This window comes from Berghia stephanieae, chromosome 1, assembly GCF_034508935.2.
Source record: "Berghia stephanieae isolate SIO BIC M18660-M18661 chromosome 1, UCSD_Bste_1.3, whole genome shotgun sequence".
In the NCBI taxonomy this organism is placed as follows: domain Eukaryota; kingdom Metazoa; phylum Mollusca; class Gastropoda; order Nudibranchia; family Aeolidiidae; genus Berghia; species Berghia stephanieae.
Genome location: NC_088360.1, coordinates 118,176,121 through 118,189,088, shown reverse-complemented (window position 1 = coordinate 118,189,088; position 12,968 = coordinate 118,176,121). Strand labels below are relative to the sequence as shown.

Genomic DNA, 12,968 nt, shown 5'->3' with positions numbered 1-12,968 from the left:
ATTTTCATTCTACCAGAAATTTTGCCTTGACTTTTGATTTGAAATTGGTGATTATTGAAATATTGAGGTCGCTATCCAGGGTTTTGACTGAAATGTATATCGTTATGGTGAGCTTTTTATTACTGATTATATATAGGGAGAAAATCGGGACTCCTTGTTATAAGTGGGCTGTACTGTAACTAATATTACACATTTTTTACTGTTTGCCTTCAAGTCTCCAACCAAATTATTCCATTCAAAGAAAGACAGAGAGGGACCTGAGAAAGGAAAACAGATATAGGGGATAAGAAGACAGGCCAAGAGTGACCTACATGCTATCATGGGATGTCAAAATACCCCACCCCGTTCATGGGCTATAAAAAGTCTGTATAAGTTAAGTGATGAAACAGGATTAATGCCCTGGAAGTTGTTAAAAAAAGGGGGACAATAGAGCTCATTGACTTTAAAGCTAATAAAGATTGTTTCAGTTCATCATCACTACATAGAGTTACACCATGATTTAAGACTCAAAAAGCTTTCTGCCTGATGGGTTCCTAATATTTTGATGCTGGAAAATAAGGGGGTCGAGGTTAGAATGCGCTTAACAACTTCAAGAATAATGAAAGGTGACTTTCCAAAATCCTATCTGGTGACGAAACCTGGATCTATTTTTATGAGCCGTTCAGAGAATAAAATAAATCATTACTGTTTAACCATCTCTAATGAATTCGATTTCATTAGATGTTAATATAAAGTAAACAGTCCTTTACAGCCATGGTGTTAGTATATATATATACATCTAAAAGTCCCTTCCAGGCCGAAGCAAAGAATCCTGCTAAAAGTCTTACAAAGTACAATATATTAAAAAATGATCACTATAGTAGGACATAGATGATTTACAAGGAAAGAATATCACTTCAAAAAAATGTACAAAGCATTCGATTGTACTCCCAGGCAAGGATTCCGGCCAGGAACAGGAAAAAAAGTGAGCAATCTCAATTCAGAACAAAGCCAGAGAACATGGAAAGGAAAAATATATGGGGGATAGAGGACACAGCAAGTGACCTCTCAGCCCACCTTCTGGGAGATCAGAAGACACCAGCTAATGTTGTATGGATAGAAGTTTTTAAAAAAAGAACACATTATCACAGTAAAGGGATTAAAATTTGTGCCCTATCAAATGTCCACACTTCTTTGAAGAAAAAAAATTATAAGTGACCCAAGTGAGTGTTACATTATCCATGACATTTATTCATAATATAATGATATTCACAAGATTTAAAAAAAAATCATGAATGAAAACATAAAATTATATTTAAAAATTAAACTTCACTAGATATACAGTAGAATTACATTAAACCGAAATTTTGGGGACCTTCTAAACCATTTCGGTTTAAAGACATTTTGGTTTAAAGCAAGTTCCCGTTTTGCAATGTTTTTCAAGGGTAGTAACTATTTAAGTTTAAGGAATTTGCTCATTTAATCGTATCATAGGTTTCCCGTTGAATAAATGCCGTCTTCGTAACCATTAAATTTTTAAATTTTTTTTTGGTGTGTTTAAAAAATATTTTTGGGGGTTTTCGTTTTCAATTCAAAATTGTTGAAAGAGTTGAGTTCTGGATGCCGTGTATTTTACATATCTTTGTCTTGATCAACTTTTTTTTCATCGACTTCACATAGTATTTTGATTTTAAACTCCAACGTGTAAGCACAGTGCTTTCTTCAGACATCTTTTACTAAAATGCTAAGCTAAAATAAGATCAAAAGTTCTTGTGCGATAATTGATAACGAATGACGCGCAGCTACTCAGAGGTGAAGTGAAATGGAAATGAAAAGGCGTGTCAATGCTAAGCTGTCTACTACACACCCGTCTTTTGTTGAGAAGCCATTAGGTTCAAAGCTAGGACTTCATATAGATGTCACTGGTTCAAAGGCCTAGTTACATAGAACCTCACCCCCCCCCCTCACACACACATTTAAATGAAGTGGCATGTCAATGGTAAGTTGTCTACCACCCCCTCCCTCCTTATTCTCATGTTGAAAATTTGTCAGTTCCAAAGCATCAACACACGAGCGAGAACATCTCGGTTGCGTGATTTTACACTCCAACCCCCCCTCTTTCCTCATTTTTCGCCTGCCAGTCACCCGCTGTCTTCCTTTTCCAGTCTGTGCAATTGTGGTGTTGGCCAAACCCAAGTGCAGTGATTGAAGTGTTTGCCTACCCCCCACCCCCACCCCACCCATCACCCTCATCTTTGTATAATATCGCCGGGCATTATTACGTGTGGCCACCTTCCCGAATTTTTGAAGAAAAATAGAGAGAGAGAAAAAGGGAAGGTGCTCTCAAGTTGTTTCGGTTTAAAGAAAGTCCTGCTTAAGTATTTCGGTTCATCGTAAGAATTAGTACAAAGATAATGAAGAAACTAGTACAATTTATTAAATTCTTTGCGGTTTAAGGTATTTTTCGGTTTAGCTTCTTTCGGTTTAAAGTAATTTTACTGTATGTTAAAACCTCAAAGCACTTTACACAGGTGGTCCACTGCACTTGAATTCACAATATCACATTCTCATGAACTCGAGCCAACATCACTGTTGTTGAACAACATACAACTTTGATTGACAGACTTTTTTTTAAAATCCAAAGTTTCCATAAATAAAAAAAAAGTAGACCATTCACTCAAATTTTCATCTGCAGTTAGTCTCTCTCTCTCTCTCTCTCTCACACATACAAAACTACAAACAGCTGCCACAACAAGCTGTAATACGCATCAACAGTCGTAACGTCACTTCCCTCGTAATGACACATGGTAACTTAGTAACTGGCTCTAAACTATCTGAACAATGACGGACGCCCTTATGAAATATTTCTCCGACATAAAAGCGTATCCAGAGGAAAAAAAGCATTATAAATCTGATCATGTTTTGACTTTTACACATACTGATCACAAGACATAGGAACAGTTCTAGCCAGCATGAAGAATAAAAAGTACTGATTTTCTTTGTTTAGAACCACGATGGCCGCCATTGCTGGGCGATGTGACACCAGACTATTGAATCCAATTGGCATGTACCTCACGCAACAGTCGAGTAGCTTCATGCTACCATGATTACACACTTATTTTAGGCTACAAGAAAAGTTCACACTCACATGTGATTTAGGTGATCAAAACAAATTATGGAATGCGAATGAACGCTTTTGTGTCACTTTGCAGGTAGCATTTCTCTGGCCAAAATTACCTCATTGAATATGACCATGAGCTAGGAGGCTCATTGAATGCGTTTATATTTCCTAAGAAAACACAGGTCCAAGAAACAGGGATTTCAGAATCCCTCGTTGAATCCGACTAATTGCATGCAACACCCATTGAGCAAAAGTCATTGACCTACAAAGTTTAATGTAAGTAATAATGTATGCTTGCTTATGCTAAAAACTGCATATCCTATCAGTTGATAAAATATGTGGAAGTTTCATCTACACATGAACATGCATCCCAATAAAAACCATTGCACTATTAATTTTACAATTAAGCATGTTCTTATTTTTATTGACAGTATATATATTGGCCAAAGGTGATCCAGAAAAATAAAGATGACTACTTGGTCCAAGAGACTTTAGGGATGTCAAAATGTTCTGTAAGGTTGTCCAAATGCTGGTTAAATTCCTGCAATATAAAGTATACATTTAAAAGTTAATGGAGTAGCTGTCCCATGCAGAAAAAAAAGAAACACAATAATAATAATAATAATAATGACGATGATGATGAAGTTTTTTCTTTCATGCCTTGAGCTTTTTACATGTCAGATCATGGACTTCAAATTTTGCTTTGAATTTCAGTTCTGCTATCTTACTCTTACTACCGAGCCTTAACAGTACCCTTGTAGCAGTCATTGGATTAGAATACATTTTACAGATCACCAAGGTTACCATGGTAAGAGTGTGAGAAGGTAAGAATCATAGCATCTAGGTATGTCAACCAGGCCTACTGTGACTTTGACCACAGCAATGAGCACTCTTTGTCCACACTGTAGTGGATATAATAAATGGAAAGTGGATAACAAAGCATTCAAGATACATTCATTTCATTTCAATTCAATCATTTGTTAATGTTGGAAGTGTCACCATATGTGAGACTCTCTAGGTAAATGGTCAAAATGTCGAAGGAAGTACTATTGAGATTTGTCAAATAAAAAGTACTTTGGGACTGTCCAATTAAAAATGGAATTGCCCAATAATGTGATAGATTGTTCATTTCTGCATACCTTCAACAAATTTTAAAGTATTATTTACAGTTTAAATATTCTAATATTATTTGTTTTTTTTCCAGAGGGAAATGTTACTATTGAAATAACGTTTTAGTAAACTTTGCAGACGTTTTTCTTAAAACAACTTTTCTACAAATTGACTCCTACAAATTGCATAACTCAGCCACTTTTTATTTTTTCACGAAATTAATACTGTAAAATGTAGAGAATTGTTTATTTTTTCACTGTTGCATCAATAACTCAATTTCCAATAAATTGTGACATGTGGACCATTTCCCCAGATCGCCGCTGCATTATTTCCTTCATAGCCTTTGATCTGTAGCATATTAGACACATTTCACTTGCCAAAATAATCACCATCATGGCTTATCCTTCTTGGACGTGGCCTCCGCAACTGCAAACTGAAACAAGCTTCTATCCTGCGCCATCCTTCCACATTCAGTCACTGGCTTATTCATCCATTCGCTGATGTCGTGTGATATCTTCTTCTTGGTTTCCCTGCCCCTCTTTTACCATTCACAATACCTTCTAGAAAATTTTTTCAAGGGTGTCATGTCTCTTTATATATCCAAAAAAAAAAGGCAAGTTTTAGTTTCTGTATCATCTTGATGAGATATGGCTCCCCAATGCTCAGGGACTCTTTCACATTTTTGTTAGTTTCCTTTGGTGTCCAGGGAATGCAGAGAATTTTCTTGTAGCACTTCATTTCAAATGGATTAATTTTATTCTCATCTTTTCTGATTGTCCATGATTCACATCCATATAATGCTGTTTGAAATATTCATGTTCTTAATAAATTCATTTTCAGTTGGATGTTTCACTTTTCCATAGTGTCATCTTTTCTGTCAATTTTGTTTGGGCAGGTGCTATCCTCCTTTGGATATCAGGGGACGATTTTCCAATTGCCTCTATTCTTGCCCCAAGATATACACTGCAATCAAGGTGTAGTGATTAAGCGGAGCGAGTATACAGAAAAAATTATGTTTTTCAGGAATGTGTAGCATATAAGCAGAGTGTGCGATTAACCGATTTGAAATTAAGCAGAGTGAACTGTAGTGTAAAAGAGTAAAAGTGGAAACTCATAAAAAAAAAATGTGGAAACTGAAACTGTAAAACATAATGGAATAAAAGTTTGACTCACCATAATTCTCTCTTTATGGGTCTTTGTAGCTCTTTGCAAAATCTGCTCTTGTGTCTGAGGTAAGAAAAAAATCGATGAGAAAATACTATTTATACACTGATTAAATATCAACAGAAGCTAAAAATACAGACAATGTGACCTCTTATTTATTTAGATGGACGTGTCATTTGACAAGACATGACTGGTTATTAGAAACAAAAAATGAACAATCTTGACAATAGAATATCCATGGAATAGACACCATGCTTTATTTATGAAAACTATTTTTGTTCCTAAAGTAATTGCTTGGTACCTTTGTGGATTGTCATGATGACTGTGGTTTCAATTATTTACCTATTTAGTAGATTGTCTTAGATGAAATTGCATGACCTCATTTGCAACTTTCACCGAAAATGAGATATGCTCATATGACTTAAACTTTATTTATATTACATGGAATAGAAATAACCACCATACTATCATCTATGAAACATATAATATTAGTGGCTGCTATCAGTGGGTACTACAGGAGTCAGCCACTCACCATCAAGTCAATCGTAAAATGCTCTGTGACAGGTCTGGGGGAAAGTTTTGAGATTGTAAAAATAATACAGTACAACTCAAATTTAATGGCCTCGGTTGCAACAGGAGCTCTGCTACAACGGAAAGTTTTAAAATCCCTGTTCTACGGCCTATATAATTCATTTAAATCATGAATGGCTATGACAGGGAAATATTTCTTGGAACACGGCTACAACAGGGGTGTGAGTTGCAAATTTAGTACCCTGTTGAGAAAAACACGTTCTCAAGAAGAAAAGAGGAAGGCACACATGACACACATAACTTATAGAGAACGGAGATGAAGTGAGAGTGAGCAAGTTGCATTATTGTGTGTACTACTGACGTTTCTTTGTGTATACAAGAGAATGCAACAAAAGGCTTGTGAACTGACAGATTAACATGTTGATACACTTAGGTCCAATATGTTACTCATAGAGTGAGGGGTGTGTGTCTCGTGACTAATTAGGTAACTATGCCCAATGAGAAGTGAGGTGGTGATGAGCTCTATATGAAACCTTAGACTAGGACTGTGTGCTACTTCAGTTTTGAAGTGCACTTAGTGGCTGTCAGTTTTATGGTTGGAATGGGTGGAAAGCAGAGGAAAGGAGGATGGTAGAATTAACAGTTGCATTGTTCCAATCCGCCTTGTGTCCTGAAGTACGTGGAAGAGGGGATGAGGTATGTTGATTACAGGAATGGAAGTCACAGTCATGTTGTCTAATTTATTTAGTTAGGGAGATAACTCGAAGTGGGTGGGTATCTTTTGGGTTTTAAAAAATTTCCTTCAGTATTGTTTCCCTTCAAATTCTGTATGCATGGATATAACAGGACTTGACTAAAACTGAGATTTTTTGCTAGTCCCACTATCCCCATTGTGTCTGAGTTCCACTGTAATAATAATGGATTCTTATATAGCGCATGGCATCCTTAGCAATTAATTTTCAAGAAAGTTTACATGATACTAAAAAAAGAAAGGTTTTAAAGGATTTCTCGAATATAGACAATGATCTGGACTCCCAAATGCTGTGTAGAATGGTGTTCCATACAGATCGACCAAAATGAGAAATGGACCTTGATCCTGGCTTTAGACAAGTATGGGACAGGACAGCCATTCGGAAGGGGTCATTGAAGGTATGCAAAGATCGGGTTGTCAAATTTCTTAAAAGTAGAAAACGGTAAGGGCTGCCTGAAGCTGGTGATCGTAAAATACTAACAAAAGAGTGAAAATGGAAAGGCTTCGTATGGGAACAAAACAGACAATGGACGTTTCGGGTACAAACCCTTCGTCAGCACAACAATACACAAATAAACGTGGAAAACAAATAGAATATAATGAAAAATAACTTGTATCGTCTGTACTCAATGGTGATTGCAGTATGAATGAAATGTTAGCGTGGCGTGTGTAGAGGATAGGGTGCCCCAGGGGGGTGATCTAATTGATAAGAAAAGGTCAGCGTCAGGGAACAGAACCTTCCAGAAAATAATGGAAGATAAAAGACATATTAGTGGTAGTAGTAGTAGTAGGAAGGCCAATTGTGACGGCTATCTCGTGCCCCACTGAGAAGGTATCGCAGTTCCTCAATGCGGTATTTCAGCGTATAGTTCCCACCCTGCCATCGTATATCAAGGATACTAACCATGCTCTTGGTGTCCTCGACGACATTCGATTCCAGGATGAACGTCCACGGCTGATTTTCACCATGGATGTGAAGGCACTGTACACATCCATACCGCATCCTGACGGACTGCGTGCCATCAGGCATTTTGTCGATTGTCATCCATTACCAGGGATTTCCAGCAACAGCATTGTGAGGCTCACCGAACTTGTGCTCACACTCAACACTTTTGAGTTCAATGATGTATTTTTCGATCAGATCCCAGGTGTTGCAATGGGCACCAAGATGGGTCCCTCATATGCTCACTTCTTCATGGGCTACCTTGAGGAAACTTTCTTCCGTCAGTACAGTAGACCTGCCCCTGAGCTGTTCAAAAGGTACATTGACGACTGTTTCGGCATTATGTCATTGACCCACAGCCAGTTGAAAGGGTTCATCCTAGCCATGGACTCCTTCCACCCGTCCATAGAGTACACTTATGAGATTTCAACCTCTGAGGTGAACTTCTTGCACATCAAGGCTGTATTGACCAGCATGGGAGTACGGACCACCGTACACGACAAGGAAATGGACAGTCACAGCTACCTGCTCTATCGGTCATCCCATCCGGTGAAGTGCAAAGACTCCATCCCATTCAGTCAGATACTCCACTTGCGGAGACTCTGTCTGGAAGATGATGAATTTGCGCTTCAACGTGATCGCATGCTCGATTTTTTAAGGGCACGGGAATATCCCGAAAGGGTTTTGCTTAAGGCTGTCCGGAAAGCCAGCCTCGTGTCGAGAGAAGCAGCAATGAGGCCTCGCAATGCCAGGAAGCAGGAGACACAGCATCCCATTTAAATCCTCACACATCACCCCCATGCCGATCAGGTGAGGAACATCCTATTGCAAAATTATGGGATCCTCCAGGCGGGTGAAGACACCCACAGAGTTTTCTCAGAACCCCCGTTGGTAGCATATCGACGGGATCGTAACCTGAGGGATCTCCTTGTCAGAAGCCGCCTGGAACCCATACCCAGGGATGGGCCTAAAGCCAGATCGTGTATGTGACCCCGATGCAAGACTTGTGGGCACCTGTGGGAGTACGACAGAGTCAGTTTTCCTGACAAGATTTGGGACATCAGGCAGCCGTTTACTTGCACTGACCGTAATCTAGTCTATGCGATTACGTGCTCCCTGTGTGGGATTGCTTACGTTGGTGAGACCGGAAAGAGGCTGGGTGACAGATTCGTGCAGCACTTGCGTGACATATCGAACTGTGCAGACACAGCTGTGGCCAGACACTTCAATCTGCCGGACCACTGCGATGTACAGTGTGTGCATGTGTGTGTGCTTAGATATTGCCATTCGGACACTTCCGCCCGTCGACGCAGGGAAACTCACCTGATCAAGTCGTTGGGAACGCTGACTCAACGCGGACTCAACACCAGGATTGACCACCACTAACCTCCACTTCGTATCCCGCTGTGCAACAACCTCTTAGTCAATACTATCTTTGAGCCTTTTAGATGTCAACGTCACCCATATTCATAACCACTGCTGCTCTTACTGCTGCCACTACAGCTACTGCTGCTGCTACTACTACTTCTACTACTACTACTACTTCTACTACTACTACTACTTCTACTACTACTACTGCTACTACTCCTACTACTACTACTACTAATACTACTGTTCATACTACTACAACTACAACTCTACCTACCTATCTATCTATCTGTCTTTCTACTGATTATCTACCAATTCATAGTCATCTACCTTCCTAGCTATCTCTCATTGTGTCCACTCATCCACTTATTTATCCATTAATATACATATAGACCCAGCTATCACCCGGCTGTTTACTCGCCCTCTTTCAACCCCCAACCCTTCTCTCTCTCTCCATGTCCCCTCCCTCCCTCTCTCTCTCTCTCTCTCTCTCTCTCTCTCTCTCTCTCTCTCTCTCTCTCTCTCTCTCTCCCGGTCTGCCTCACCCCCCCCCCCCTCCCCGTCTTCTTCTTTAAAAAAAATAAATTTTTTTCTCTTTTTTTTTCTTTTCTTTTTTTATTTATTTATCTATTTTTTTATTTTTTTTTTTTGTTTTTGTTTTGTTTTTTTTTTGTTTTTTCTCTTTCTCTTCTCTCCCCTCTTTTCTATCTATTTATCGGTATATTCCACTTTACTATCGCATCGCCATCCGACCGTTCGTATTTCCTTCGCGAAGATTCGACCTTCGCTCATCCAACAACCCCATTTCACTACTGCTTTCTACTACTAACTACTATTACTACTACTACTACTACTACTACTACTACTACTACTACTACTACCACTAATATGTCTTTTATCTTCCATTATTTTCTGGAAGGTTCTGTTCCCTGACGCTGACCTTTTCTTATCAATTAGATCACCCCCCTGGGGCACCCTATCCTCTACCCACGCCACGCTAACATTTCATTCATACTGCAACCACCATTGAGTACAGACGATACAAGTTATTTTTCATTATATTTTATTTGTTTTCCACGTTTATTTGTGTATTGTTGTGGTGACGAAGGGTTTGTACCCGAAACGCCCATTGTCTGTTTTGTTCCCATACGAAGCCTTTCCATTTTCACGCTTTCGTTAGTATTTTACAAATTTCTTAAAGAGTTCTGTAAGGTAGGGAGGTGCAGTGTTTCGTAGACAGCAATGAACTATGACACATGCTGTGAATTTGACTTTCAGAGCGTAATCTTCAAAGTAGAGATATGGCAGAGTCAAATCTCTGCTTTCGAAAGACATAGCTGCAACTACTGCATTTTGAGGCCCAGCTTATGAAACAAACTTGTGGTGTAGAGGTGGTGGATGCTATTCAAGGAGAAAAATTGAGGTTTGAAAAAAGGAAATCGTTACTATAGATCCCTGATGATGGCCTCTTGTCTTTACATTCTTAATTGTGCCAAATTTAGCACCATATTCATTCTTAGAATCTTTATTTTAGAAACAGACAGAGAAGGATTTGTGTCCTACTCGAAGTAAGCAAACCGATGTATCTTCACATTCTATAACTTTTTGATACCAAGCCAATCCTCTTGGCTTATCAAAGATCAGTTATTGACAGATAGAAAGCATCAGTAGACAAAGCCCTCAAAGTCCATCATCACATAAAATGTTAGATGTCTTTAAAGTCATTTTTAATGAAAAACTGTAGGGTTTGTCAACATTCGTTTAGTGTATCTGCTATGACTATGACTGATTTAGTAGAGCGACTATTTAGCAGCACTAGACACATGGACCTACCAGTTTATGTTATATGCTCCATAAAATGTATATAATTTAAAATCTAGATTTTTTTATTCTTTGAGCCTCCACATGCATTGAACATTTGCAATTTTTAAAAAGAATCCTTTAAAATTGAATGTTATTTATGGCAATCTTTTTAAAAGGCATATTTTTGGAGGCACTTTTTACTGATATATGTTGTTAGGTAATTTTTTGATAATCATGTGTCCATTGAAAAGATAATTTATCATAAAAATTTATAATATACTATATTGATAATAAACTTTTCTCTTACGAGTATAAAAATAATTAAGGACAAGAATTTTGAATTTACTTTTAAGTGCAACTGTATATTAGAGGGTTAGTTTGGTAACAATTTCCGTTTTTTGTAATACATTCATTATTTTCCTTCTCTAATATTTTAACTAAAATAGGTTTGATTTCTTACCTTTTTCTGTTTAGCTCTTTCAAAAGCAATTTCTGCCTTTGTTTTTGATGGGCGTGATGTCTTGAATTCCTCTGCTCCCTCTATGTCAGTATTAGATAAAACTTCCTCAATCTTTTTCTTCTCTTTGCTCTTCTTCTTTTTTCTATTAAGAGATAAACAAATATAAAACAAAGTAGTCACAAATCAATAAAAAAGCAACATCTTTTAAAACATCTTATGGGTTGTTTGTTTTTAATTACAAGAAATGAAATGTGTAGGAAAGTGCCAGAAGCCAACAGAGAATAAAAGCTTCACGGCGGTGATGGGAGTTCGAACCTGCGACCCTACTGGTACGACAACTCCGCCTGGCCGGGGAGATCGTGACTCTACCGTACGAGCTATCAACGACCCAAAAAAAAGTCGCTTCAAATTCTAGTCTATCGAGAGCCACTCTCTCCCCGACTTTTTGAGGTCACAGGTTCAACACACACAAATGCTGCGAAGTTAGTTGACCAGCATTTAAGCTAAATAGCCCATATTCCCACTAAGACGAATATACTCAAATGTTTATAAATATTCAAAACAAAAACTATAACAGTACACAACAGAGAGACTGTTTACAAGGAAAATAAAACATATCATCTCCCAAAACCAATAGTGTACATTTGACATTTGAAATTCTTCGTCGTTTTGCTCCCTGGTATACAGAGGATGTTGGCCAAGCCAATGGGTACGTGAGAAAATCGGAACGTTTATGGAAGAAGACCCACTGACAGGATCACTGGAACTGTTTCAGATCAGCCACTTTCAAATGGAAAAAGACAATAATAGCAGCTAAGCAGGCCCATTACAATGACAAGCTTATAAATACCAATCATTAAACAGCTGTTCTCAACATGTGATGAAATTCTAGGAAAATCAACATCATCACCTCTACCTTCTTTGTACAATGATGCCAAGTTACCTGAAATGTTCGCTTTATTTTTTATTCAGAAAATCGACGCAATTCAAAATGACTTAGACAATTTTGAGCTTTATAAATGTAAAATATTTGGGATGGATGTATTAGATAGTAGGTACTACTGTAACATCCATCCCAAATATTTTGTATATTTCCAATATCAATTCCCTTTTATTTATTTTCCAACAATAGTCTGCACTTTATTGTATTTCACTTTCTATACTGCATGACACAGTTCCTCCCCGCCTCCCATCTTTTGACTTAATTAATTTTGCGCACCTTTTATCAATATCTAGACCATATGTCTTATTGTTCTATTAAATTTTAAATTGGTGCTTCCTTACAAAGGAACAAATTTCCTGATTCTGATCATCAATATTAACAAAGCCACTACCACATTATCTCATTCGTCTGTAGTGTTTAATTCATCCTGTTTTGTTGATAAAGGGGAAACCCGAAACGTCCATTTTATCTGTTTTCGTATGATAAATTGAAGTTGAAGCTTACACTAACACTTCACTACACGGTCACTTACGTAGTTACACATTCAATTTCACATTGTTATTCATTTCTTCGAGCAGCAACATATTACCTGGTAAACTATGAGGAAAACTCACTTTTTAGATCCTTGATCTGACACCCCACTTAGTCCTTTTTTCAAGTTAAGACCCCCCTTTTGAACTGATTCATAAGCATCCATTTTGTTGAAATACCTTAGTCCGCAAACAATGGACGACAAATCTCTCTACTTTCACTTTTGGCTTGTGTTCACTTTTTTCGTACCGGAAGTCTAAAAGT

The 12,968-nt window shown here is 37.9% G+C and overlaps 1 protein-coding gene across 1 annotated transcript; it reads right to left on the bottom strand.

Moving 5' to 3' along the window:
* Positions 1–1,203: 1,203 nt before the first annotated feature.
* LOC144962892 (protein FAM32A-like) lies at positions 1,204–12,941 on the bottom strand. The gene is made up of 4 exons (XM_078896262.1): positions 12,788–12,941; positions 11,231–11,372; positions 5,384–5,437; positions 1,204–3,641 (listed from the first exon to the last, which is right to left on the bottom strand). Exons 1-4 carry the CDS (start codon positions 12,868–12,870, stop codon positions 3,573–3,575), a joined length of 348 nt encoding a protein of 115 aa, XP_078752388.1. The 5' UTR covers positions 12,871–12,941; the 3' UTR covers positions 1,204–3,572.
* Between the last annotated feature and the right edge of the window lie 27 nt (positions 12,942–12,968).

Bases quoted from the DNA above. Each gene is read 5' to 3' on its own strand.
- LOC144962892 (XM_078896262.1), bottom strand. From the start codon at position 12,870: ATGGATGCTTATGAATCAGTTCAAAAGGGGGGTCTTAACTTGAAAAAA. The intron at 11,373-12,787 runs GTGAGTTTTCCT...ATCTCTTAATAG, and splicing joins TCAGATCAAGGATCTAAAAA to AAAAAAGAAGAAGAGCAAAG. The intron at 5,438-11,230 runs GTAAGAAATCAA...TTCTTACCTCAG, and splicing joins AAAGAGCTAAACAGAAAAAG to ACACAAGAGCAGATTTTGCA.